Here is a 23596-nt window from a genome sequence, read left to right as displayed (position 1 = left end):
GTTTACATAAAATGAAAGTGAATGGGGACTGGGTTATTCAAGTTTCGTGTTCGCCACAACAACATGGGGGTAAGTAAATGAGTGGGGTGAACTGTATAACTGAAGCTATAGTGCTTCTTACAACACCGGTTTCAATATCAGTCTGTAAAATAAATGCATGCAGGTAGAATAAAACCATTTTAAAAGTTTAAAACTTTTAGCGGCCACTTACTAAAGAAATAAAAGTATTTGAGCAAGCACGCGCGTTCCGCACAAACTCGGTGCGTTTGATTACAAAACAACTAGTGAGTTGCCATTTAAATGTGTTGTGTCACGCTGTCACACAGCCGTGGCGCAAAATGTTTGTGTCAAAGTTTACGTTTGACAGTCATGGTGGGAATACTTACAAATCCATAACCCCTGGACTTTCCAGTCTGTCTGTCGGTAATCACCACCGCTTCTTCTATTTCGCCAAACACTTCAAAATATTTCCTTAGACTGGAATCCGTCGTATGATACGGAAGACCACCGACAAATATCTTGGTATAAGTGGTGTCCTTTTGGGTGGTATGCATCCTCACAAAAAATGCTCAAGTGCAAAAAAATAAAAAAGGGAAAGACGATATAGTGCAATTTAGGACTGATAATGACCGTAAGACTCCTTTAATATTCCGTTAAAATATTCACTAGAAGTTACAAAAAGCGGTTGCTGAGAAATATAAAACGCACGCGCGCAGATGGGTTTAATGTCAGAGGTAGATTAATGTGGTAAGTAATGTGGAGCGGATTGAGCCAAGGATCATCAGGTGGGTCGAACTCCTCTTCCAAACTGACGTGACTTCTAAAAAGTGCGTGTGACCCATTCCTAAAAGCACCCGGTTAAACCACACCCAGATCACTTTGAGGGCGGTACGAGCACGCTTGACCCCACGCCCGCTACACGCGCTTGAACAACAGCTGGACGGCGCACAACGGGCATCTGTGTGCCTTTGTTCAAGAACTGTAGACATTTCATACAGTTGTTGTTTCAGTAAATGCATGTAAATTTGTGTGTGACAGGACACATTACTCCAAACGCCACGCTTTTCTAACAGTAACCTTGCTTTAAAAGCCAGATTAAACCAACCATGGTTTTAGGTTTAAAGGGGTCTCCCATCCTTGCCAAGCTTGTAAGCAAGCTGTTCTCCCAACCAAACCAGCTGAAAAATGCCCTAAAACTCTATAAGACCACCTGAATACTATCTGAAAACCCTGTGAAACCAGCCTACAGACCAGACTGGAAGACAAGCAAACTGTGCCCGGTTAAACCAGCTTATGCTTGTTTAAGCTGTTTTCCCCAGCAGGAAACATTGGCAGTTTTGAGATCTAACAAAAATATGGCTTCAGGCAAAAACTAAGCATGACAGCGCCAGATCTGTTACAAATAGGCTAAACTTAATTGCTAAATTCAAAAAGGCAATGGCTGTAATGGCTGACACAAATTGGGTTAACACTGCACTCCATATGACCCAGTGCATAAGAAAATAACAAAAGAATGACTTACTAAATTTGATGAAAAATGAAACCATTCGTCATTTTTTTTATTCTGAATATATATATATATATATATGTTGTATGTATGTAAAATATATAAATGTATTTAGAATTTAAAATTTATTTTGTCCTGTAAAATGTATTTTGGCTCCTTCAGGGCATAGTGTTGCTGACACTAACCCAGCGCCAGCTTGATATGAATATAGCATTTTAACTGGCTAACATAGCCTATAGCTTTTTATGTCAAAATGGCAAATAGACAATATGGCTGAATCAAAAAATCAGTATGGCCCATGGAATGGAATGCGATTTCATGAACTTAGAGCAAAGTATTTAAAATGTTGCAAAATGTTGCTAACAAAAACAAAACGTTTCCAACACACACCTTTCACACTTGGTCACTAATAGACATAGCTATCTGTAGATAAGCACAGAAGCAAGCCCAGCATATCTTATCAGGCTGATCTTGTCCGTTGGGACAACTTGGCAGGTGGTGGGTAAGAGAGTTAAAAGAGTTCTTCAGGTGAGGAACTGGAGAATGGACGCGTTTCAAATGCTGTTTCATTGAAACTAAAAACAGAGTGAGCGTCTGGGCATGTTTCCTGCGTCCCTCAATGAGTATTTGCAGCATAAAGGCACTCATTTTGTGTTGTCAGCACCTTTCATTTCTTTTCACACTTTTTTGTGCATTTTTGATTACCATTTTTATAAATATAAAACATTTAATATTGTATTTTGTTATATTTTTCTATTTTGTGTTCAGTCACCATTTGATTAAACTTATTTCAGCATCTTTAATAACTTTTTTGCTTTTTTGTAACATGAATTTGTAGAAATATGCATAAGTCTCTACTTCATACTTCAGGACACCACTGCTATTTATTGCAACATCAAATTAAAATCAGTTCATAATTAATTAAAAGTATAGTATAGCATTCTAACGTTTCTTTGAACTATGTGAAAGGCACATCTTTACAACAATTACAACTGCTAATGTCAGACCATCCCAATCTCCTTTAGGACAAAAAGAACAGACGATTTTCTAGGTCTCCATATAATTGGGAGGAATGTGATATGTCACCAGGTAAATTATTAAACAGACTTCTCATTTAGACTATACAACTTCCAAAGCACTCGGGTGATGGAGTTTTTGTGGAAGCTTGCAACCCGAGAACTAGCCTGTGTGGTGTGACCCGCCAAGCCATGTGGAGATCCTGACGCCCGTGGATGGATAATTGAGGCTTTATATAAAAAATGTCAGGTAGGAACTCGATCGAGAGCATCCATGAATCAACTAATTTATTCATGCCGGGCCACAAGCTCATTAAGCTGCGAGTGGAGGCGCAGTGAGGGAGATGGCTTTGTGTTTCAGCACAGTTACAAAAGGAGGCCTATCTTCTTTCAGGAGCTGTCTACGCTTACAAGACATTGACTTGATCTTTTTTTCTGTAGGCTACAGTTTTATGGGCACCCACTGCATAACTTAATTGGCAATCAATTTCATAAACTTTCCAATGAAAGAAATAGTCTGAGTTCAATCGACAAAGCTCAACTGACAGCATTTGTGAGATAATGATGATTACCACCAAAATAATTTTGACTAATCCCTTTTTTTTCTTTAAAATAAAAAGCAAAAATCAAAGGTTCTGCATTGTATTTACAATAGAAGTCAAAGGGCCCTATTTTAAGGATTTGAAAGCAGGAATGTAAAGCTCATAATTTTATAAAACAACACATTCATTTTCATGTTAAAACTTTGAACTGTAAAGTTGGGATTGTCATTTTTACAGTTGTTTTTATTAATATGTATTTTATTAGATTAGTTTTTATTTAATATGTCTAAATAGGTTTTTATTAATATTCATTTCAGTTTTAGTTTTGTTATTTTAGTACATTAAGTTAAATAAGAAATGTTGCCTGGGAAACTAGCTGAAATAAAACAAGTTTAAGTTTTTTATTTTAATTTCAGTTAACATTTATTTTAAGTGATGAAAATGTTTTTAATAGTTTAGGTTTACTATAATAACCCTCATTAACACACATATTATTTACGTCTTGTGGTTGGTTATACTATTGAAACATTAACATTTATGGATTCACTTCCATTTTTTTTTACACCAAAAGTATTGTTGATTGAGCTTAACTTGAACCCTTATTCTTGAACCCAGAATATTCCATAAAGTCTTTTTTTAAAGTCTTGTTAGCTCTTCTCCTTTTCAAGTTGGGCTTAAACTGATGGAATGGTTTATAGACATAATGCTCTTTTTGTGGGGCAAACGAAAAGAACGAGAGATTTTGGAGAGCCCTCAACACAATCCACCTGTCAAACACAGTCACTCACTCATACAAACACACATTTACGGCCTTCAGAGGTCACTGGCTCTAGCGAACAGCTTTGAAAGCCACACATACAAGTCATAAAAGGTTACGGTTGAATGCTTCAGTTATTTGGATAAAGTCAGGTGAAATCTAGTTGTGCGGTACATATGTTTTAATGTTTGAGTCTGTGAGGCTAATTTTCATATGGTATCATAAAAGCCTGTCTGACAAGAGCCAGCTTGAATGGTGAGGCATTACTGCATTGATAGAGGGGGCATTTTCAAATGTAACAGGTGGGACCTGTCGGAATGTCAGTGCAGGCCACACACACACACAATAGATGAAAACACGTTTTTTAAAGGTATCTAGTTTTATATAATTAGCTAATTGCAAGAGGCCTAGTTACTTAGGATAGTTATACCATCATAATTACAAAGAGACATACTAACATGCAAGGAAAACACCAGAGAGCCATCTCGGATTTCCACTGTCCCCAAGACAAAACAATTCCCTGTTTCAGCCTAACTACATTAGCTAAGTAGCGCCACCTTGTGGACAGCCATTTCCCTTCAGTGGAAGGTACACAATTGCAACTGAGTGTTTAAAAGAATATATTGATTTTTAGACAAAATATCTCACAGATTATTGTAATAATTGATTGCATATAAAAGTAGTTTACATGATAAACTGTACATAAAAGTTTGGGGTTAGTAATAAATGAATACTTTCATTAAGCACGGATGCATTAAATTGATTACAAATTACACTGTATAGATATTTATAATGTTATTAAAGATTTCTATTTCAAGTAAATTATGTTCTTCATGATACAAATCCTAGGGAAAATGTATCATGACTTCCACAAAAAGATTAAGCAGAACAACTGTTTTCAACGTGGATAATAATAACAGGAAATGATACTTCAGCAAAAAAATAAAAAATAAAATAATAATAATTCAGCATATTAGAATGATTTCTGAAGGATTTATGTGATTATGTGACACTGAAGATTTGAGTAATGGCTGCTAAAAATTCAGTTTTGTCATCACAGGAATAAATTACACTTTAAAATATGAAAGAATAAGACAGAAAACAGTTATTTAAAATGATTATTTGTAATTATATGTTTACAATATTTTACTGTATTTTTGATCAAATAAATGCAGCCTTGGTGAGCACAAGAGACTCTTATACAAAAAAAACATTTAAAAATCTTACTGGCCCCAAACTTTTGAGAAAGAATAATGTTCTTAAAATTCAAGTATGAAAGAAATATCTAACTGGCAACTTGCATATAGTATATATCATGCTGAATTGTTAACCCTTCTAATCATTGTTCTGCTACATACATAATGACTGCATCAACCTGTTTACACTTATTAGGCACATATGTCCATGATAATGTAAAACCCAAAGTCAGAATTTGATCTGAGCCATACCCTGCATTAAAATAAACAAGATTAATCAAGTGAATAACATGTAAAGTGCATGTGCAACTCTAAGAATGTACATTAGGAAATCTCGCTAGATCAAGCTGCTTCTGTATGTAGTTTCATTCTGAAACACACACACAAGCAGCGGGTCTAAAATCCCTCATCTGTGTCTTCAGTCTGTTGGAAGGTGGAGTCATTTTCCAGTTCTGGGGAATCATTAAGTCTTTGGTCCTCAGACTCTCCATTGACTGGCTCCATTGATTGCAGCTGTTTGGTTCTGGTTGGGACAGGAAGCTGTTCGGAATGGAGCAGTTCCAAGGGGTCGAGTTCCCCGTCTGCGGTCACTGGGGCAGCGAAACTCGGCCGTGCTGATTTAATCCTCAACCTGCGTTTCAGGTCTTCCTTCTCCTAAAACAGATGTTTTAACCATATTTCATAATGTTGCGCCACATACTAATGCTAATTCAATTTAACTGCACAAAAAAGTGCAAAAACTCCAAGATGAAATAAGATTTAAAAATTTTTTTTAAATGAATGATCAATGTCATTTGGTTCTGCTTCACCTTTCTCCTCTCCTCCACCTGTCTCATCTTCATCTCAATGTCTTCCTTTCTGGTGACTTCTTGTTCTTTGCGAATTTTCAGTGACTCTAGCCGAGCAGGTCTTCTCTTTGGCTTCTCAGCATCATCCATCTAACAGACATTATAAATGTTTGTCCCAGAGGAACAGAAATGATCATGTATACACACACAATATGAAAGATAAGTTACAGATACTTTTCAAAGAATAGTCAACTAAACGTTTGAGTGGATTAAAGACTAAGTAAACTCCAAAAAGGGTGATCAGGACCCCGACAAAATATGAATGAGTCTTGTATCAAGGGGTTTATTTTGGAATAATTATTGGCCAAACATATGATCACACATATTGCAATGCAACTTACTAAATAAGTAAATAAATATAGCCTACATTATACACTACTAGTCACAAGTTTTTGAACAGTAAGATTTTTAATGTTTTTTTAAGAAGTCTCTTCCAAGCCTGCAGTTATTTGATCCAAAATACAGCAAAAACAGTAATATTGCGAAATATTTTTACTATTTAAAATAACAGTTTTTTATTTGAATATGTTTTAAAATTAAATTTATTCTTGTGATCAAGTCTAAATTTTCAGCATCATTACTTCAGTCTTCAGTGTCACATGATCCTTCATAAATCATTCTAATATGCTGATTTGCTGCTCAAGAAACATTTATTATTATTATTATTATCATCATCAATATTTAAAACAGTTGAGTACAATTTTTTCAGGATTCTTTGATGAATAGACAGATCCAAAGATGTTTTGTAACATTATACGCTATACCATTCAAAAGCTTGGAGTCAGTATAATATTTTTCTTGGGGGGAGGGGGTTATAGGAATTAATACTTTTATTTAGCAAGGATGCTCTAAATTGATAAAAAGTGATGACACTTATAATGTTTATAATGTGAAGACATTTATAATGTTACTAAAGATTTCTATTTAAGATAAGTGCTGTTCTTCTGAACTTTCTATTCATCAAAGAAACCTGAAAAAATTCTACTCAGCTGTTTTTAACATAATAATAACAACAAATGTTTTCTGAGCAGCAAATCAGAATATTAGAATGATTTCTGAAGGATCATGTGACTGGAGTAATGATGCTAAAAATTCAGATTTGAAATCACGGGAATAAATTACATTCTAAAATATATTCGAATAGAAAACAGTTATTTTAAATAGTAAAAATATTTCAAAACTTTACTGTTTTTGCTGTACTTTGGATCAAATAAATGCAGGCTTGGTGAGCAGAAGAGACTCCTTTAAAAAAACATTAAAAATCTTACTGTTCAAAAACTTTTGACTGGTAGTGTATGTAGACCTTAAGCAGGTTAGACGCCATATTGAATTTAATGAGGCTGTGAGGAATAGACCTAGTTTTTACAATGGCATACACTGCATGAACATCCTAGATCATGTAATTTTCTTTTTCTTTTTCAGAAAGACAGTTTAACAGCTGAACAATCAGTATGTTGATAAACAACAGTACAATCCACTGAAAGCACTGTACAGCCTCATCTTCATTCCTGCCAAAAATTAAATATGGTGCTTTTTTATTATTACGTTATTTTTATTCTTTGTTATTTTTATTTAATAAAATGTATTTTTAAAAAGAAATTATTTTATTATGTGAGAAAAATAAGACATGGAACTAGTATAAGAGACTGGGACAACAGTCATATAACCAGTTTAGAGCTCATTACACAAAAATACTTGACTGCAGAAAGTCATGACCAATCAGATTCAAGTATTCGAGTCTTATAATAATAAAGACTATTCTAGTAATGAATACAGGCATGTATAATATTCGTATTCACTGTGTAAGAATTGAATTTTGGACATTTCCACAACACAACGCAATGTGTAATTGAAAATACAGGTGAAACGTCTATGAACAATCAATATGTACAATTCCTTCATATTAACTTTTCTTGGAGTGTTGATTTTTAATGTGAGAAAAGGCAATATTTGAGAAATCATAACACTTTTATATTTTAACATTGACAACAGCCCTCACCATGATGTTGTAGGCTTCCCCACTTCCTCCCTGTCTTGGTTGAGCTGGAATGATTCCCTGAACAAGCAGCTGCTCCAGGATCTCACTGGAATCGGGCCTCTCTTCGCTTTGCTGGGCCAGTCCAGGACTCTGGGCTAGATTTCACACGATGTGTAGGTTAAAATAACGAATATACTAAGTTAATTTCCTACATTCTTTTTTATATTGTTATTCCATTTCAGCTTTCCTATATCTCTGAAAGGCCTCAAAGTTGGCCAGCAGTTTTTAGCTCCTTTAAAGTGAAATAACATCAAGTTGTCCTAGAATTTCTATCTAACCTTGTAGTGGTGGCAGCATTCTAGGTACAGATCCAGGTAGAACTGTTGGCTCCGCTGCATCCAGACTGACCCCGCTGTCTGTGGTCATTTTGGACACGGCAGAGTCACCGCGAGAGCCTCCCTGTACAACAAACTCCAGAGTTTCAGTCTACAAAATAAAAGCAAAGTAAGTCAGATATAAGTCTGCATGTAACAAAACACTGACAGGCTAAATTGTTTGCTAGTCTTGTAAGGTCTGTTGGCTGGTTTTAAAGGGATTTGAGACTGGGAAACCAGTTAAAATCAGCTAAGACCAGCAAAGCAGCTTTGGTTGGTTGAAGCATTTCATTTTGTTTAATTATTCATCTAATTCACCTAATATAGACTATTAAATATCACAGTTGTGAGAACAACAGATCTCTTAATCAGTTTCCTCATATGTTTCAACATACTATAACCACTACCGACTAGCTAATATTCCGTTTATTAATTCATATTTGAAATCACCATAAATCGAATAACAAAAAGATTACAGCTTACCTCATTTCCGTTCAGACCTCTTGGTTTTACGGGTTCGACCACCGTGATTTTGGAGCTCCCACATCCCATGCTTATCGCTCAGGACAGCGCGAGCTTTCAACTATTTGATCTGTGTGAAGTTCTTAAACACTGTCGCATTCCAACACATGATCCACGATCTCGCGACCATCGTCGTCATGGACTCTCTGCGTTGCTATGATTCGTTGCTACAATAAATCTGACCCCGTTCCAGAGGTCACGTAACCTGTTATGTTGCCTTGGCTCTATGCTTGTTAAAAATAAAACACGGGTTTATACTGGTGATTGATTATTAGAACAAAAGTGGCATCAACAGTTAATTTTTCAGTTAATTATTAGTCACTAGATTATTTTATTAGAATTAAAAATAGCCTAAATAAATATCTGAAACCAAACACTGAAAAAAGTTTTCTTACTATTGGTAACCCAACTTTTTTATTTATTTATATATTATTAGTTTTATTTATTTATTTTTTACTTTATTAGTGGCAAAATTGTTATGGGTGGGCCTTATCCTGTAGCTATTCTTTAAGCTTTTAATAAATTAAATCAACAAATCAAGCTAATTTTGGTGTTATTTTTTGTCTACTCTTATTGATGTCTTTCTTCGAAATGATGATGTGTTGGCTACATTTACTGGAAACGGCCTGTGTTCTAATGACATACCCGTCATAAAACAATTGGCCAAGGCTTGACAGATCTATAACACATTATATGTCACCTAGACACCTTCTTCTACTACAACCACAAAGACACCAAGCTCACCAAGTGGCACAATTAGGTCTGACTCCCTCATAACTTATTTTTGTTGTTTAAAGGGGTCATATGATGCTGCTAAAAAGAACATTATTTTGTGTATTTGGTGTAATGAAATGTGTTTATGCGGTTTAAAGTAAAAAAAACACATTATTTTCCACATACTGTACATTATTGTTTCTCCTCTATGCCCCGCCTTCTGAAACGCGTCGATTTTTACAAAACTAATCGGTCTGAAAAGCGAGGTGTGCTCTGATTGGCCAGATATCCAATGCGTTGTGATTGGCCGAATACCTCAAACGTGAGACGGAAATGTTACGCCCCTCACATACTGTGACGCCGTGTCCCGGCCGGAGCAACGACACAAAAACATGAAAACCCATTACAAACGAGGCATTTGTTGCATCCAGTGGGGATCTCTCGCTCTCTCTCTCTCTCACACACACGCGCGCACGCACACACGATGCGCAAAACTCCGCATTTGAACAGTCAATAGCAAATACTTAAACTAATAACAAAACATACTTACAGTAGCTGATTCAGAAGCGCCAGATTGTCATAGCAAAGTCAGAATTACCTCCTCTCCTAGGTTCACGAAACGGTCGTCCATAAAATGCATTGCTGTTCTGTTGTAAGTGATCCAAATAAAGTGCTTTTGCTTTCGCACTGAAACACACAGCGTCTCCCTGACATGGCTGCTTCAACACTAACTGCGGTTACTGACACCATGCCTTCTTTCTTTGCGTGCACATTTGCGGCGGGATTATGCAAATATTTCCACATAGTGGGGTAGATATGTGGGGGCGTGTTAGAATGAGCCGTTTTAGGGGGGCGTGGCAGAGTCTTAACTTTGATAAAGAATATCTCTTTGGTTTCGAGACTTTAGTCTTTGCAACTTCAGGGATCTTATCTATGCACAATCAGCTTGTAACACTCCAAAGAGAAAGGAAAACTTGAAATCGCATCATATGACCCCTTTAACTAATTATACTAAGTAGATAATTGCCAGCACTCATATAAGATGTAATAAATTATATTTAGGCCTATTTGAGTGAATATCTAGATTTGATGAAAAAACAAACAAACAAAACCCAATGTATTCATACATACAGTATAAACAGTACCAAAGAAAACTGTGCAGATATAAATATACATAGCCTATAATAAATTATATGCAAAAAAATATAAATAACATGCAATTGAAAACCCCCAAAATATATATTTTCTAAACAAAAACGTATTAAATGATCTTTTAGCTTGTATATTTATCATGTGGAGTAAAATCTGACAGTAGGCCTAACCATTACATTGAAAGAAAGAAAGAAAGAAAGAAAGAAAGAAAGAAAGAGGAGGCTTATAATCGTGCCAATACAGCTTCTTGAGTCCTAAATTAAATTAGACTAAATAGATTTGGTTTTACATTCAGATTAGATTAAACTGATTTTAGATGGGACTAAATTAGATGAAGAACGACGGAGAACATTTCCAACGTGAACTTCTGAACTTCCCCAAGTAGATGTCCGTCACATCATAAATCCGTTAGGGTAAGATCTGCTTTTCGCCAGCGCGCAGTCAGGCCAGAAGATGGTAGTATCGCTCATCTTTCCTCCAGTCAAAACCCAGGAACCCTGAATGACCCCGCCTGAAACAGAGCCCTGCAAATGGGAGAAGCTCTTATAGCCTCCTGCCATTACCCAGCCAATGAAGTCGCCTGAAATACGGCGGTGAGAACATCTCGACCCACTCAACTTCAGTGAAGTTCTGTCAGAGAAGCTCGGCGCTGGCGGAGGCGGAGTGGAGTGTCTTCTGGACCCGTTGTCAGTTTGGATGAGACCAACCATGGGTCCCAGTCAGGGTTCCAGGATGCTCAGTAAAGATGATGCGAATTATAAACTTCACTTTCGGATGATAAACGAGCAACAAGTGGAGGATATCACCATTAATTTCTTCTACAAACCGCACACCATTACTTTACTGACGTTCACCGTCGTCAGCATAATGTACTTCGCGTTTACGAGGTGAGTAAACACGAGGTTTACGACATAACACACCTGTCTGTCAGCATGGCAACGGCAACTCAGAGCGCGTGACAGCGTTCTGTCAAGACGATTACTTTATTCAGTTTCAGCAACAGGTATAAAGATGATTGGTTACAATGTTGCCAACGCACATCAAGTTAACAACTGCTTTAAATTAAAAAGTAAACGAGTTTTTCAATGCCACTTGGAGTTATAATAACAGCAGTGTTTACACACAACCTGGGGCCACGACTTAAAATTTTTGATTGTATTGATAATAGCCTAATGTTTTAAAACGGCTTATTTATTTAAAGATTGCATTTTCAAAGTGTTTTTGAATGACTTAATAACTGTTAATGTGATCTATTCACTTATCTATGTCAGGGTTATTATAATTAACTAAAACGATAAAAAGTTCCTTGAGATAAAAAACACAAATTAAATTAAATTAAAAACAGCTAGTTGACAAGGCAACACTTCTCATTTTTATTTAATTCAACTTGATGTACCAAAAACTAAACAAAAACTGAAATAAAAATTAATAAAAAAACAATAGATGTTTAAAACAAAATGACAAAAAACTACAAAATGATTAAAACTTCAACTAAAATAAAAATGACAAATGAAAAATATAAAAAGAATAATTAATTTAAAATATTAATAAATCTGGCAATAGTATCTCAATGATACTAAACACTGGTCTGTCTTATTCTCCATTGATCTGCCACACCAAAAAGTCTGGTGACATTGTGAAAGGTTATCGTTCTATGACGTAGTCATGGCTCTGATATGTTATCTGTACTTCGTGTTTTTATTATGGCAGGGATGATGGTGATTCTGATAATAACCTTCGTGTGGGTCTGCTGCTGGTCGGCTCTTTCTTTCTTGTTATCAGTGTTCTTGCCTTCCCCAACGGTACAGTCATTGTTCATTTGCTTCTCAGTAGAAACAAACTTTAACTGGATGCAAATTGACTTTTGCTGATTGCTTTCATTGCAGGAAAATTCTGTCATTATTTACTCACCCTCATGTCTTTTCTTCCACGGAACACAAAAGCAAATAAGTAACGCAGGATTTCCAAGCTGCTCTTTTCCATACAATGAAAGCTCAGGCATTTGGCTAAACCTCTCCAAGTAAATCACACAAATAGGAATGACATGAAAATGAACACATTTTTTTTCTCATTGGATTAAAAAAAACACTTTTAGGTCCTTTCACAAGACCGCATCCCGTTATATGGCGCATGGTTTTTGGTGAGTGTCTGTTAACAGTCTTTTTTCTTGCGTGTTTACGTATCAGTGGCTATGTTGACTCAACCTCCAACACCTTAATCTATTGGCACATTGCAGGTCTCAGTGTCCTTTACTTCCTATTCCTGGTGTTCCTCATCTTCCTGAACTGGGATCAGGTGAAGGCGCTGTTGTATTGGCTGGATCCCAATCTACGTAATGCTACACGAGAAGCAGATGTCATGGTGAGCGATATGAGATCCCAGGACAAAAACTAAATTCATTCTTGCATGAGAAGCTAGAAGCTAGCCATCATGTCTTAGACTGATGATACACGGGGCAACTTTTTGAGCAATATTGCTGGGCAATTTTGGGAAATGTTGCCGTCAACGGGCAACCAGGTGAGACACAGGGCCCACGACTGATCTAAAATATCCAGATAGAAATTTGTTAGCCATTCTCAATGGGAAAGTGCCCAAGAAACGTTGCTCAAAAAAAGTTGCCCGGCAAAATTACTCAAAAACTATATAATCTGCGATTTCCTGCATAATGTCATCTTTGTCTATGGCTGCATGTCAGTCTTATGAATTTCTATAGGCAATCATGGTCACAGCAGACTAGTGCAGCCCATAGATTATGTCTGAGCTGTGGAGTTTGAAACCCTCCGTTTAGTGTTTGTGTTTCTAATCCAGTGAATTATGATTAATTACTGTAAAGAGATAATGCCAGCTTTCTGTAAGAGGTTTCCATGTTGCTCAGAGGATGGCCTGACTGCGGACGTTCAGCCAATAGGATTATTTGAATACTTTTTGAGCAATATTGCTGGGCAATTTTGGGAAATGTTGCCGTCAACGGGCAACCAGGTGAGACACAGGGCCCACGACTGATCTAAAATATCCAGATAGAAATTTGTTAGCCATTCTCAATGGGAAAGTGCCCAAGAAACGTTGCTCAAAAAAAGTTGCCCGGCAAAATTACTCAAAAACTATATAATCTGCGATTTCCTGCATAATGTCATCTTTGTCTATGGCTGCATGTCAGTCTTATGAATTTCTATAGGCAATCATGGTCACAGCAGACTAGTGCAGCCCATAGATTATGTCTGAGCTGTGGAGTTTGAAACCCTCCGTTTAGTGTTTGTGTTTCTAATCCAGTGAATTATGATTAATTACTGTAAAGAGATAATGCCAGCTTTCTGTAAGAGGTTTCCATGTTGCTCAGAGGATGGCCTGACTGCGGACGTTCAGCCAATAGGATTATTTGAATCTCTGTCCATTGACATCAGGCTCCATGTTGTTCACTGTATCTAATTTGCACTGTGCCCTACTTTTTTTTTAGTTTTTAGTTTAGTTTAGTTTTTTTTTAATTTTTTAAATTTTTGTAATAAATTACATTTAATTTATTTATTTATGAATTTTTCAATTTTATGTTTTTTTGCGTTTTATTTATTTATTTATTTTATCCCAATTTTTACAGGAGTATGCAGTAAACTGTCACGTGATCACATGGGAACGCATCCTGAGTCACTTTGACATTTTTGCCTTTGGTCATTTTTGGGGCTGGGCAATGAAAGCTCTACTCATCCGCAGCTACGGCCTCTGCTGGTCTATCAGCATCACATGGGAGCTCACAGAGGTAATGCATTTTATATATTTATACTGTTTAAATGTCAAACATCATTTTTTTTAATGCTTTTGCAAGAAGTTTCTTATGCTTACCAAGGCTGCTGATTTGATTAAAAAAATACAGTAAAACCAGCAATATTGAAACATTATTACAATTATTACAAATTTGACACCATGAGTGGCTGGGTGTCTTTCCCAATCAAATACCTTTTGAAAGTAAGTAGTTCCTCATGCAATAGTACTGATTATGCAACTTCCTCATAACCCAATACTTAATAATCTGTGTGTCTTAATAAAGTGTTCTCTGACTAAGCAAATAAAACACAAAATCTCAATTTGAGGTAAACCCTGATAATATCTTATGGAGTATAATTTTTTATGCATGATTGTTTGAGGCATGCTTATTATTATTACTTTTAATACCAGATACATATGAGTTGATACTAGATTTGCCGACTATCACTAATTCACAATACTGTCTCAGAGTTGAGTAGTGAAAACCGCCTGGGTTGTTATATAGGGCATACCACCACTTGTTGCTTTATATGTCTCTCGTCTCTATCTTTCTTCCTCATTCAGTTGTTTTTCATGCACCTCCTGCCAAACTTTGCAGAGTGCTGGTGGGATCAAGTCATTCTTGATATCCTGTTGTGCAATGGAGGGGGCATTTGGCTTGGCATGACTGCGTGTCACTTTTTAGAGATGCGTACCTACCACTGGGCCAGTATCAAGTAAGCTCTTTTTATGATTAATCTGTGGCTGTTCCCTATGAAACCAGCATTTGTAATTGAAAAATGCAGTTTATAGTCATAATTTTGCTGCCACTAATGTTGCAGAAATTAACAAGCAGTAGTAACAGTAGTTACACTCCCCACCATTCATACTCTCTGTGATTGTATTGTGTTTGGGAGATATGTATGCAGAGATTAGTTATCTGTGTTAACTCTAAACTTGTTTTGCACTACATTCTTGCTGGATCATCTGATCCCGTTTTTAGGTCACTGGGGTAGTGTATAATGATGTTCATGTGTTTAGTATTATTGTAAACCGGTCGTTTGTGTTTTGTATATGTTCAGGGATATCCACACAACCACAGGCAAGCTGAAACGGGCTGTTTTGCAGTTCACTCCGGCCAGCTGGATGTATGTGCGCTGGTTTGACCCCAAATCCTCTTTTCAGAGGTTGGCTGGAATCTACCTCTTCATGATAGTATGGCAGGTGTGTGATCTAAAACATAAGTAGTATGGAAAGCCTTTCAGTTTATGCTACATTCAAGCTTGTCGCTTATAAACAGAACCTCTGTCCCACAAACTTTACTTCAGCCATGACTTTCCAAGTTGGGGGCATTTAAATGATAGATTCACAGTGAAAAAAATAAGTATTGATGATAATTATAATTTCATTATGATTAATGAGCGTACAATTTATTTGTACACATTTTTTGTACTTTAAATGAGAAATGCTTTAATGAGAACCTTAATAATGTTGCTTGACAAAAAATACTTGTTTAGCCAGCTTATGGTGACGACAAAACGACATATCCTATCTTTCTCTGTGATTATATACTAATAATATATAAAAAAATAACGGTTTTCTATTTAATATATTTTAAAATGTAATGTATTCCTGTGATGGCAAAGCTGAATTTTCAGCATCATTACTCCAGTCTTCAGTGTCACATGATCCTTCAGAAATCATTCTAATATGCTGATTTGCTGCTCAAAAACTTTTCTTATTATTCTCAATGTTGAAAACATAATTCATATCTTTTGTGGAAACCATGATACCATTTTTTAGGATTATTTGATGAATATAAAGTTTAAAAGAGCAATATTTTAAATATAAATCTTTTATAACAATGTAAAGTTCTTTACGGTCACTTTTGATTAATTTAATGCATCCTTGCTGAATAAAACTGTTAATTCAAAAAAAATCTTGCTGACCCCGAACTTTTTAACACTGGTATAGATAAAGCATCAGTTACACACCTAATGTACCCTTAGACCTTAAAAAATTATTCTGTTTAATTGAAAAACAGAGCAAGAAATATGAAATAGCTCAATACATTCAGAAGATCTTAACCAAACAGTAGTAGACCACACTTTGTTTCTTTGTGGTTCTTTGGGTTTTCACTCACTTTTGTCCTGTTTCTTTGCTCTCCAACAGCTCACGGAATTGAACACATTTTTCCTGAAGCATATCTTCGTATTCCAGGCCTCTCATCCTCTCAGCTGGTGCCGGATCCTCTTCATTGGGATCATCACTGCCCCCACAGTGCGGTAATGTCCAATTACCTTCTTCTGTGTTCCAGCGTAATCCCTTGAAATTAACCTTTCTTTGTACTGGCACTTCTCACCCAACAAAACAACATTAGGACATTTCACTTTATTTCATCAGAGTTTTTGCTCTAGCCTCGTTTTGCTTCTCTAGAGATCGGGATCATTATCTCTCCAAAATCTGATGTACTAAAACGAAAGCTTTTCCTGGAAAGGCAGATCCACAAGAACTGAGAAACATGAGACTGCCATGTCTTCAAAAGCCTGTTATTTTATTTATTGAACACAGTGCAACAGTGAAAAGGGACCCCTTTCAAACAGTGTCGCGTTACCGGTATTGCGATATTTTAAAAATTCATATCATAACAAAATTAAACACCCGTATTCGGTATGAACCGGTATACCGCCCAGCACTAGAAATTATTTATTTATTTATTTATTGTGGAGCGTGATCCGATGATCCATAAACATTAACACAGTAATGCTATTATTCCATTCTTTCAGCCATATAATTATTCTAAATAAATACATTTATTTTGAATAATGACGTTTGGCAGGTGTGTATACACCCATTGTACTGTTTGATGCCAGAGGTGTTGAATGACTCATATTACTTATCGTTTGCGTTTAGGCAATACTACGCATATCTAACAGACACCCAGTGCAAAAGAGTTGGAACACAGTGTTGGGTGTTTGGGTAAGTACATGCTTATTTATCTAATGCAAAAGTTCTATGTAATGCCTGTCAAAGTAAGTTTAAAAAAAAATCATTTTCACAGTTCAGTCAGTAGTTTTTCCATTTTGGATGTTTTGGGTCTTGCAATCAGCAACAGATGATGACTTATAGGGATAGTTAATCAAAAATGAAACTTCTGTCATCATTTACTCACACTTTTAAACCTGTATGACTTGTGTGGAACATTAAAGAACACATTTGTGGAACACATTTTGAGCAGTTTACATTGACAATGAAAGTCAATAGGGTCCAATGTTGTTTTGGACCCCACTGACTTTGAGTTTATAAACAAAAATAGTTGAAAATATTTTCTTTTGTGTTCCATGGCATAAATAAAGTCACACATGTTTGGAGTTTTCATTTTTGGGTAAACTATCCCTTCTGTAAAGACCCACTGTGTCATGATTCTGTCTGTTAAATTTGGAACTTATTTTGGAAATCCAGAAAAACAGTTCTTACAGTGGTATAGATACAGAGAGATTTAATACATAGGTTTAGTTCCGTCTCACCACAGCTGTTTTTGTCAGAATCAGGTGATTTGTGTCCTGTTTACCAGACAATCTCACTTTTTCCATTCGATTCTAAACAATGGAGGCATTTTCTCTTGGATTTGTAAAGCTCCAGGTCTGCCAGATTACTCCTACATAGTCTGGTGACTTAACAAACCACACTTTTGTATTTGTAAGTCCTACAAGTCTGAAATGCTCATAGAGATTTGCCATTGTGCATTAAACACAAAAAGTGTTATAAAAAAAATTATTTGGATACTGTTTAACACTTAAAGAAATAGTTTAACTAAAAATTACAATTCTGTCATTTACTTACCCTCATGTTGAACAAGAAAAGGTAATATTTTGAGTTGTGTTTTTATGCTACGCAATAAAAGTTAATGTGGTCTACTATTTTTTAACCCCATTGACACTTCAGCCATTTTGCTCAGATATTCTTCAAAATATCTGAAATAACTAAGTATCAAACCAATCATGGCATCTCATTTTCTATCTGAATTTTCAACAGTATATATGTTGGAATTGGCATTTAAATATTTATTTTAAAAAATTGTGCTGGAAAGTTTGTATAATGCAACATACATGAGTATGTGTTTTGTTCTGTAGGGCCATTGCTTTCCTGGAGGCCCTGGCTTGTATCAAATTTGGACAAGACTTGTTCTCTAAAACACAGGTTCTTTATGTTGTCCTTTGGCTTTTGTGTTTGGTGAGTGTTTTGGTTGAAATTTATTTTATTTATAAATATTCTCATTTAAAAAATCTATTTATATACTTTATTATTTAAATATTTATATATAACTTAAATATTTATTATTATGTATCTATATTTTTACATTATTACCTTTTGAAATGAATTTTTGTTTTAGAGATCTGTTTATTGTTTTCTATAAAAGATACTGAAACCTTAACAAATATTGGCTATGTTGTTGTACTGTGACTGTGATATGTTGCAACAGTTTATTCTGTCCAGTTACACATCTGTAGTTTGCACTGAATGTTTACAGATTGAACCTTCTTGTGTGTTTCTATAAACTATATACAGTGGGTCTGAGTCTGAGACCACACTGAAAAATCTCATTTAAAATATTCAAAAGTACAGAAATGTTGTATGGCACTGATTCTCAAAGTGTGGTACGCAGAGGAATCACTGAATTAAATATAAATTAATGTTAAAACATTTTTTTAAAGTTTGCAAGGTGTCTAAATGATGCCTTTGTTAATTTTTTTTGATCAAGTACTGTACATTTTTTACTTTTAAGTACAGTACTGTTTTTTTTTTACTTTAAGTACAGTATAGTTTTTATTTAACTTTTAGGTACAGTACATTTTAATTTAATCATTTAAGTTTATTATTTACCTGTATGTAAGCACAGTGCAGTGTTAATGTTCAAACTGTGTATTTACAATGTTTAAAGTAATAAATATTCCTATTAGGAATAAAACTGCCTCGTTTTTTAACTGTGCATAGCTGTAGCTGAATAATTAGACCTACTACGCTACTGTATTTTAATGTTGGTCATTATGGTGGTACTTGGAGAGCCAAATATTTTCTGAGGTGGTACTTGGTGTAAAAAGTTTGAGAACCACTGTTGTATGGCATTTAAAAGTCTTCTTCACTATTTAGTCCTTCACTAATAAAAAAGGCAAGTTATTTGATCATGTGCAAATGGAACCTAATAGACATTCCGAAATGCATGTTCATTTTTCACTTCGGCTTTTTGCTGAAATTATTATGCTAATGATATATAATAGTAATGTAGTAATACATTTTCTCAGAGATTTGAATCCCACTGTAGTGGCGAAGTCTCATATATATACACTTTCTCTCTCTCTTTCTTGCCACCTTCCAGGCTTTCATTACTTTTCTCTGTCTATATGGTATGGTTTGGTATGAGCAGAATTATGGGAAGAGGCTGAAGGTAAATGACTGTATTTATTCATCTGTTACCATAACATGATTTACTGACAGATACTAATTAAATCCAGTGAATTCTTCAACAAGAATATAATCTAGCGCTGTCTGCTGGTCATTCACAATTGACAATATTTACATTAGAAACATCTCCAGCAGAGAGCACACAAAGTCTCAATGATATGTCAGGGTTCTGGGTCTTGCTTTATTTTCCTTGTTTGTGCTTGCATATCAAATGTTGATAAACTGATAAATCTCTTTAACAGTACATTGCAGACTGTGACGACAGCATCCTTACAGACCCGTATGACTGCATTCCTGAAACTGCCAAAGGTAACATACAATCTGATTTGTTTTAGGGGGTTTCTCAAATGACACTAAATACCTAGAAATTGACCATTTTATGGAATTTCCTTTCATTATTTCATTTTCTACCCTATAGATTCAAATTAAATTAAAAAGAAAATTGTATTATGATATGAAGAACATTTTAAGGAACATTTGAGATTTATTTACAATCAGTGTATCTTCCGATCATTCGTTTTTTAATTTAATATTGAAATCTGAAAAATGAAAAAACTGCATATTTTTCGTTTTTCATTTGTTCAAACAAAACAAAAAAACATCTCAGGTTACGTATGTAACCATGGTTCTGGAAATTGTGCTGGAAAGTTTGTATAATGCAACATACATGAGTATGTGTTTTGTTCTGTAGGGCCGCACCGGTAGTGACGTCATGGCTGTCGCCGGCCAACGAGTTGGTGTTTTTTCAATGTATGCTTCAGACACGGGTCACGACGAGGCGTTCCCCATAGCGACCCCTAGAGGACGCAGTTCGAAGTTCCCATGAAAGGGAATCAAGAATTTTTCGTTTTTACGTTCAGGGATGGAAAACGAATAAGCAACTTGAATATTCGATCTCTACATGTGTAGGCATAAATTCTGCAACCTACCCGTGAAATATTAGTTTATCATAAATATAAATTTATAAATTTAAATTAATAAATATTAATTTACTTGGCACCTGCACTCACAACTACCTACTAGCCTACATCTTTGGCACACCACCTGAATTATTATAGCTAACCACCTATTAAAATCTGTGTGGCAAAGCTGCGCGATGCACTGCAGCGTGGGAAGAATGTATTGTAGACAAGCGCAGACCACTATTAATTTATGTGAACATAGGTAGAAGTTTATTTAATTAATATTGAGTATTGGCTAGCTAACTGATGGCATACAAAATTTTTATTTTCTCTGCCAACTAAACCAAAGTCATAGAAAGTGCTCTATGAATAAAACTCAAAAAAAGAAAAAAAATAGATGTGCTGTGAAGGTAAATTACACAAAGTCATTTCTTTTCATATCTGTCATATTTTTTAAGTTCCTCCTTTGTCTAAAACGCAACGTATTGTCTAACACAAAAGTTATGACTGTATGTTCACATAAATTGATAAAATGTAGTAGAAATAAACATGTTAAGAATCAATAGAAGCGGAGAACTATTATTATGTTTTTTTTAAGGACTATTATTATGTTGTAATGTTTGGCTGACCAATCAGCGGAGAGGGGCGTTTCATTCCCGCCCACATGTAGAGATCGAATATTCAAGTTGCTTATTCGTTTTCTATCCCTGAACGTAAAAACGAAAAATGAAGCCGGATTCTTGATTTTTCGTTTTGTTTGAACAATTGAAAAACGAAATATGTGCCGTTTTTCATTTTTCAGATTTCAATATTAAATTAAAAAATGAATGATCGGAAGATACCCTGATTATTTACCCTTCGAATATCTGTTTTACTTAACACTTATATGTATTTACATTATTATTACTATTAGCAGAGAGAAACTCCAGTAGTAATTCCACTTCATCACGGAGAAGAAAAGGAGGCTCTGGCAAAAACAAAACAATCAATGGAACAAGCAGCAAGAAGTGACCACAGCTAGAGACCAATGATCTCTCAATGGACCACAAGGGATGAAAGAAAGAATCTGTCGTAAACGGTTGAAGAGAGGTAAAGCGGTTAGCTGGGTGATAGTGTGCAGACACAAGAAGCGGTTCTATAAACAGAGGACACATTCCAAACCACAAGCCTCTGTCTTTGCAATGTACTGTTGTACACTAGTTTTCATTTTCATAGCACTTAGAAGGAAACAATGATTTGTGGTATGCCAGGATTCTTGGAAATGACACAATGCACACTTTCCAGTGGCACTGATGTGGCTTTTATATGTCGGAAGCGTCTGAGCCAGTGAATGTTTTGTGATGGCCCTCCTAATGAAAGGAGCTCAATGCTGCCAGGCTTTCTGTAAAACGTTATGAGAGCGTTATTCAACTCAACTTATTTCTTATTACCAGTGTTGGTAATGCAGACCAAGCTCTCTCTTAAATTTTGCACATAGTTCTCCACTTGACCTGTAATCAGTGATTGTTTTGTTGACACATACCTATGCATTGATCAGGGTACGAAATTTTATGCAATTCTTTGTGAGCATAAAAACAAGCTCTACATTTGTGAAAAACCTTTAAGCACTTGTTTTAATGCACTATGATCTTGGCACAAATGTTCTATTATCACAACCGTTTTTCAGTCGTCTTATATTTGCTCTTTTAAATTAAAACTGCAGAGTGGTTGAAGGAGAGGCAGGTCATGACCTTTTGTATTAGGAGCTGTTGATTTACTTAAATGTAATATGATTCAGCTTTTTTGCCAACATGTAAAGGGTTTGGTGGAAATGATGACATAATCTGTATGTTGTGTCATTTTTCTGTACTTTTATTGTTTTTGCTTGGTATGCTAACTTTTGTGGTAAGATTTATTCCTGTGTTAGTATGTGTGGGCATGTGCATACATGATTTTATGTATGAGGCCTTTAAATTACTTTGCATTTCTACATGCAATTTTTTGAAATCGTAATTTTTGTAAAACCTACATTTAGGATTTTGTGCTGTTTTTGTAGGCAGGAGTGTTTTTTTCCATGGGTTATTAATACTAAATTGTAGCATATGTTTATATTAAGGTACTATAACATTTTGTCTTATTTAATTGTTTTCTACATTCTATTTTTCATGGACCAAATTGTTGAGCAATACCCAAGCTGTTAGTTATTCAGAATTTAATATTTTACCCTGGAAAAATATCAAAGCCTAAAATAATTGTTAAGGATCTGCAATTCTGAAGGTGACCAAAGAGAATGCATAAAATGTGGTGTAAAAAACTTGATTCTGCCACAGCAGTGTTGTCATATCTAATTATTTCAGACCTTTAATGTGATAATCAGGAGCAATGAGGTGTTACCATTTTGTTTGAGATTTTTATCAGTGTATGAATGAATGGTTAAACTTGTCACAGATGTGAACCCCCTCGGGGGGATGATCTTTTCACTTTCTTAACACCCTTATACTGTATTGTTGAGTAAAAATTTCAAATAAAATGCTGAATTGAAGTCTCTAAGTATGTAGTACAATTGTTTGAGTTCCTGAGAAAAATTATTCCTGTATATATATTTTTAATCAAAATACAGAGAAAAAAAGTTCAGTCTCACTCATTGGTTGTTGTTAAACCAGGAGTGTGAAATCAGGTTCACCAAATATTTAATGACTTAATGGTTACAATCATGAATCTGATACAGTATAAACTTTCGATATATACATTTCAGAACGAATAGCTCCCTTCTTTATAATTTATTCGACATGCCATTAAAGAAATATGTGAAATTAAAGTTACTTTTATTGTTGTTATTACTATTCATGAGAAAATAAGGTCTGTGATTAAATTCAAAATTCATGTTTGAGCTAATGACTGTGTAGTTTAT

At 35.2% G+C, this 23596-nt stretch overlaps 3 protein-coding genes across 8 annotated transcripts in view; 1 reads left to right on the top strand and 2 right to left on the bottom strand.

Annotated features, from left to right (window-relative positions):
* The window catches only part of rbm24a (RNA binding motif protein 24a), a 12292-nt gene extending 11485 nt beyond the window's left edge, over positions 1-807 (bottom strand). Inside the window, exon 1 of the mRNA XM_016509868.1 lies at positions 387-807. Coding sequence (XP_016365354.1) covers positions 387-554 — 168 coding nt within the window. The 5' untranslated portion in view covers positions 555-807. The remainder of the gene's footprint in view (positions 1-386) is intronic.
* Positions 808-5053: 4246 nt separating this feature from the next.
* On the bottom strand, positions 5054-8902 carry LOC107706159 (stathmin domain-containing protein 1-like). Of its 3 annotated transcripts, none has more exons than XM_016509742.1 (5): positions 8702-8902; positions 8183-8330; positions 7866-7999; positions 5828-5956; positions 5054-5672 (listed from the first exon to the last, which is right to left on the bottom strand). In XM_016509742.1, exons 1-5 carry the CDS (start codon positions 8768-8770, stop codon positions 5415-5417), a joined length of 738 nt encoding a protein of 245 aa, XP_016365228.1. In that variant the 5' UTR covers positions 8771-8902; the 3' UTR covers positions 5054-5414. The 3 variants fall into 3 exon arrangements, with proteins under 3 accessions (XP_016365228.1, XP_016365229.1, XP_016365230.1); XM_016509743.1 differs by having other exon boundaries at positions 8183-8303; positions 8702-8901; XM_016509744.1 differs by lacking the exon at positions 8702-8902 and adding an exon at positions 8388-8497 and having other exon boundaries at positions 8183-8303.
* Positions 8903-10993: 2091 nt separating this feature from the next.
* ptdss1b (phosphatidylserine synthase 1b) lies at positions 10994-23215 on the top strand. Of its 4 annotated transcripts, XM_016509861.1 has the most exons (14): positions 11416-11493; positions 12317-12408; positions 12493-12556; positions 12702-12746; positions 12843-12967; positions 14199-14357; positions 14927-15078; positions 15424-15565; positions 16514-16626; positions 17255-17320; positions 18475-18574; positions 19719-19787; positions 20047-20113; positions 21620-23215. In XM_016509861.1, the coding sequence occupies exons 2-14, from the start codon at positions 12319-12321 to the stop codon at positions 21715-21717; spliced, it is 1290 nt and encodes a 429-aa protein (XP_016365347.1). In that variant the 5' UTR covers positions 11416-11493; positions 12317-12318; the 3' UTR covers positions 21718-23215. The 4 variants fall into 4 exon arrangements, with proteins under 4 accessions (XP_016365345.1, XP_016365344.1, XP_016365346.1 ...); XM_016509859.1 differs by lacking the exon at positions 12493-12556 and having other exon boundaries at positions 10994-11493; positions 21623-23215; XM_016509858.1 differs by lacking the exon at positions 12493-12556 and having other exon boundaries at positions 10995-11493.
* The last annotated feature ends 381 nt before the right edge of the window (positions 23216-23596 follow it).

This window comes from Sinocyclocheilus rhinocerous, unplaced genomic scaffold (assembly GCF_001515625.1).
Source record: "Sinocyclocheilus rhinocerous isolate Xijiao unplaced genomic scaffold, SAMN03320098_v1.1 scaffold53, whole genome shotgun sequence".
Lineage (NCBI taxonomy): Eukaryota > Metazoa > Chordata > Actinopteri > Cypriniformes > Cyprinidae > Sinocyclocheilus > Sinocyclocheilus rhinocerous.
This window is presented reverse-complemented; position numbering and strand designations above follow the sequence as displayed.

Bases quoted from the DNA above. Each gene is read 5' to 3' on its own strand.
- LOC107706159 (XM_016509742.1), bottom strand. From the start codon at position 8,770: ATGGGATGTGGGAGCTCCAAAATCACGGTGGTCGAACCCGTAAAACCA. The intron at 8,000-8,182 runs GTTAGATAGAAA...TGTGAAATCTAG, and splicing joins AATGCTGCCACCACTACAAG to CCCAGAGTCCTGGACTGGCC. The intron at 5,673-5,827 runs GTGAAGCAGAAC...CATCTGTTTTAG, and splicing joins AGGTGGAGGAGAGGAGAAAG to GAGAAGGAAGACCTGAAACG.
- ptdss1b (XM_016509858.1), top strand. From the start codon at position 11,303: ATGAGACCAACCATGGGTCCCAGTCAGGGTTCCAGGATGCTCAGTAAA. The intron at 12,409-12,701 runs GTACAGTCATTG...AAACACTTTTAG, and splicing joins TGTTCTTGCCTTCCCCAACG to GTCCTTTCACAAGACCGCAT. The intron at 15,079-15,423 runs GTAAGCTCTTTT...GTATATGTTCAG, and splicing joins TACCACTGGGCCAGTATCAA to GGATATCCACACAACCACAG.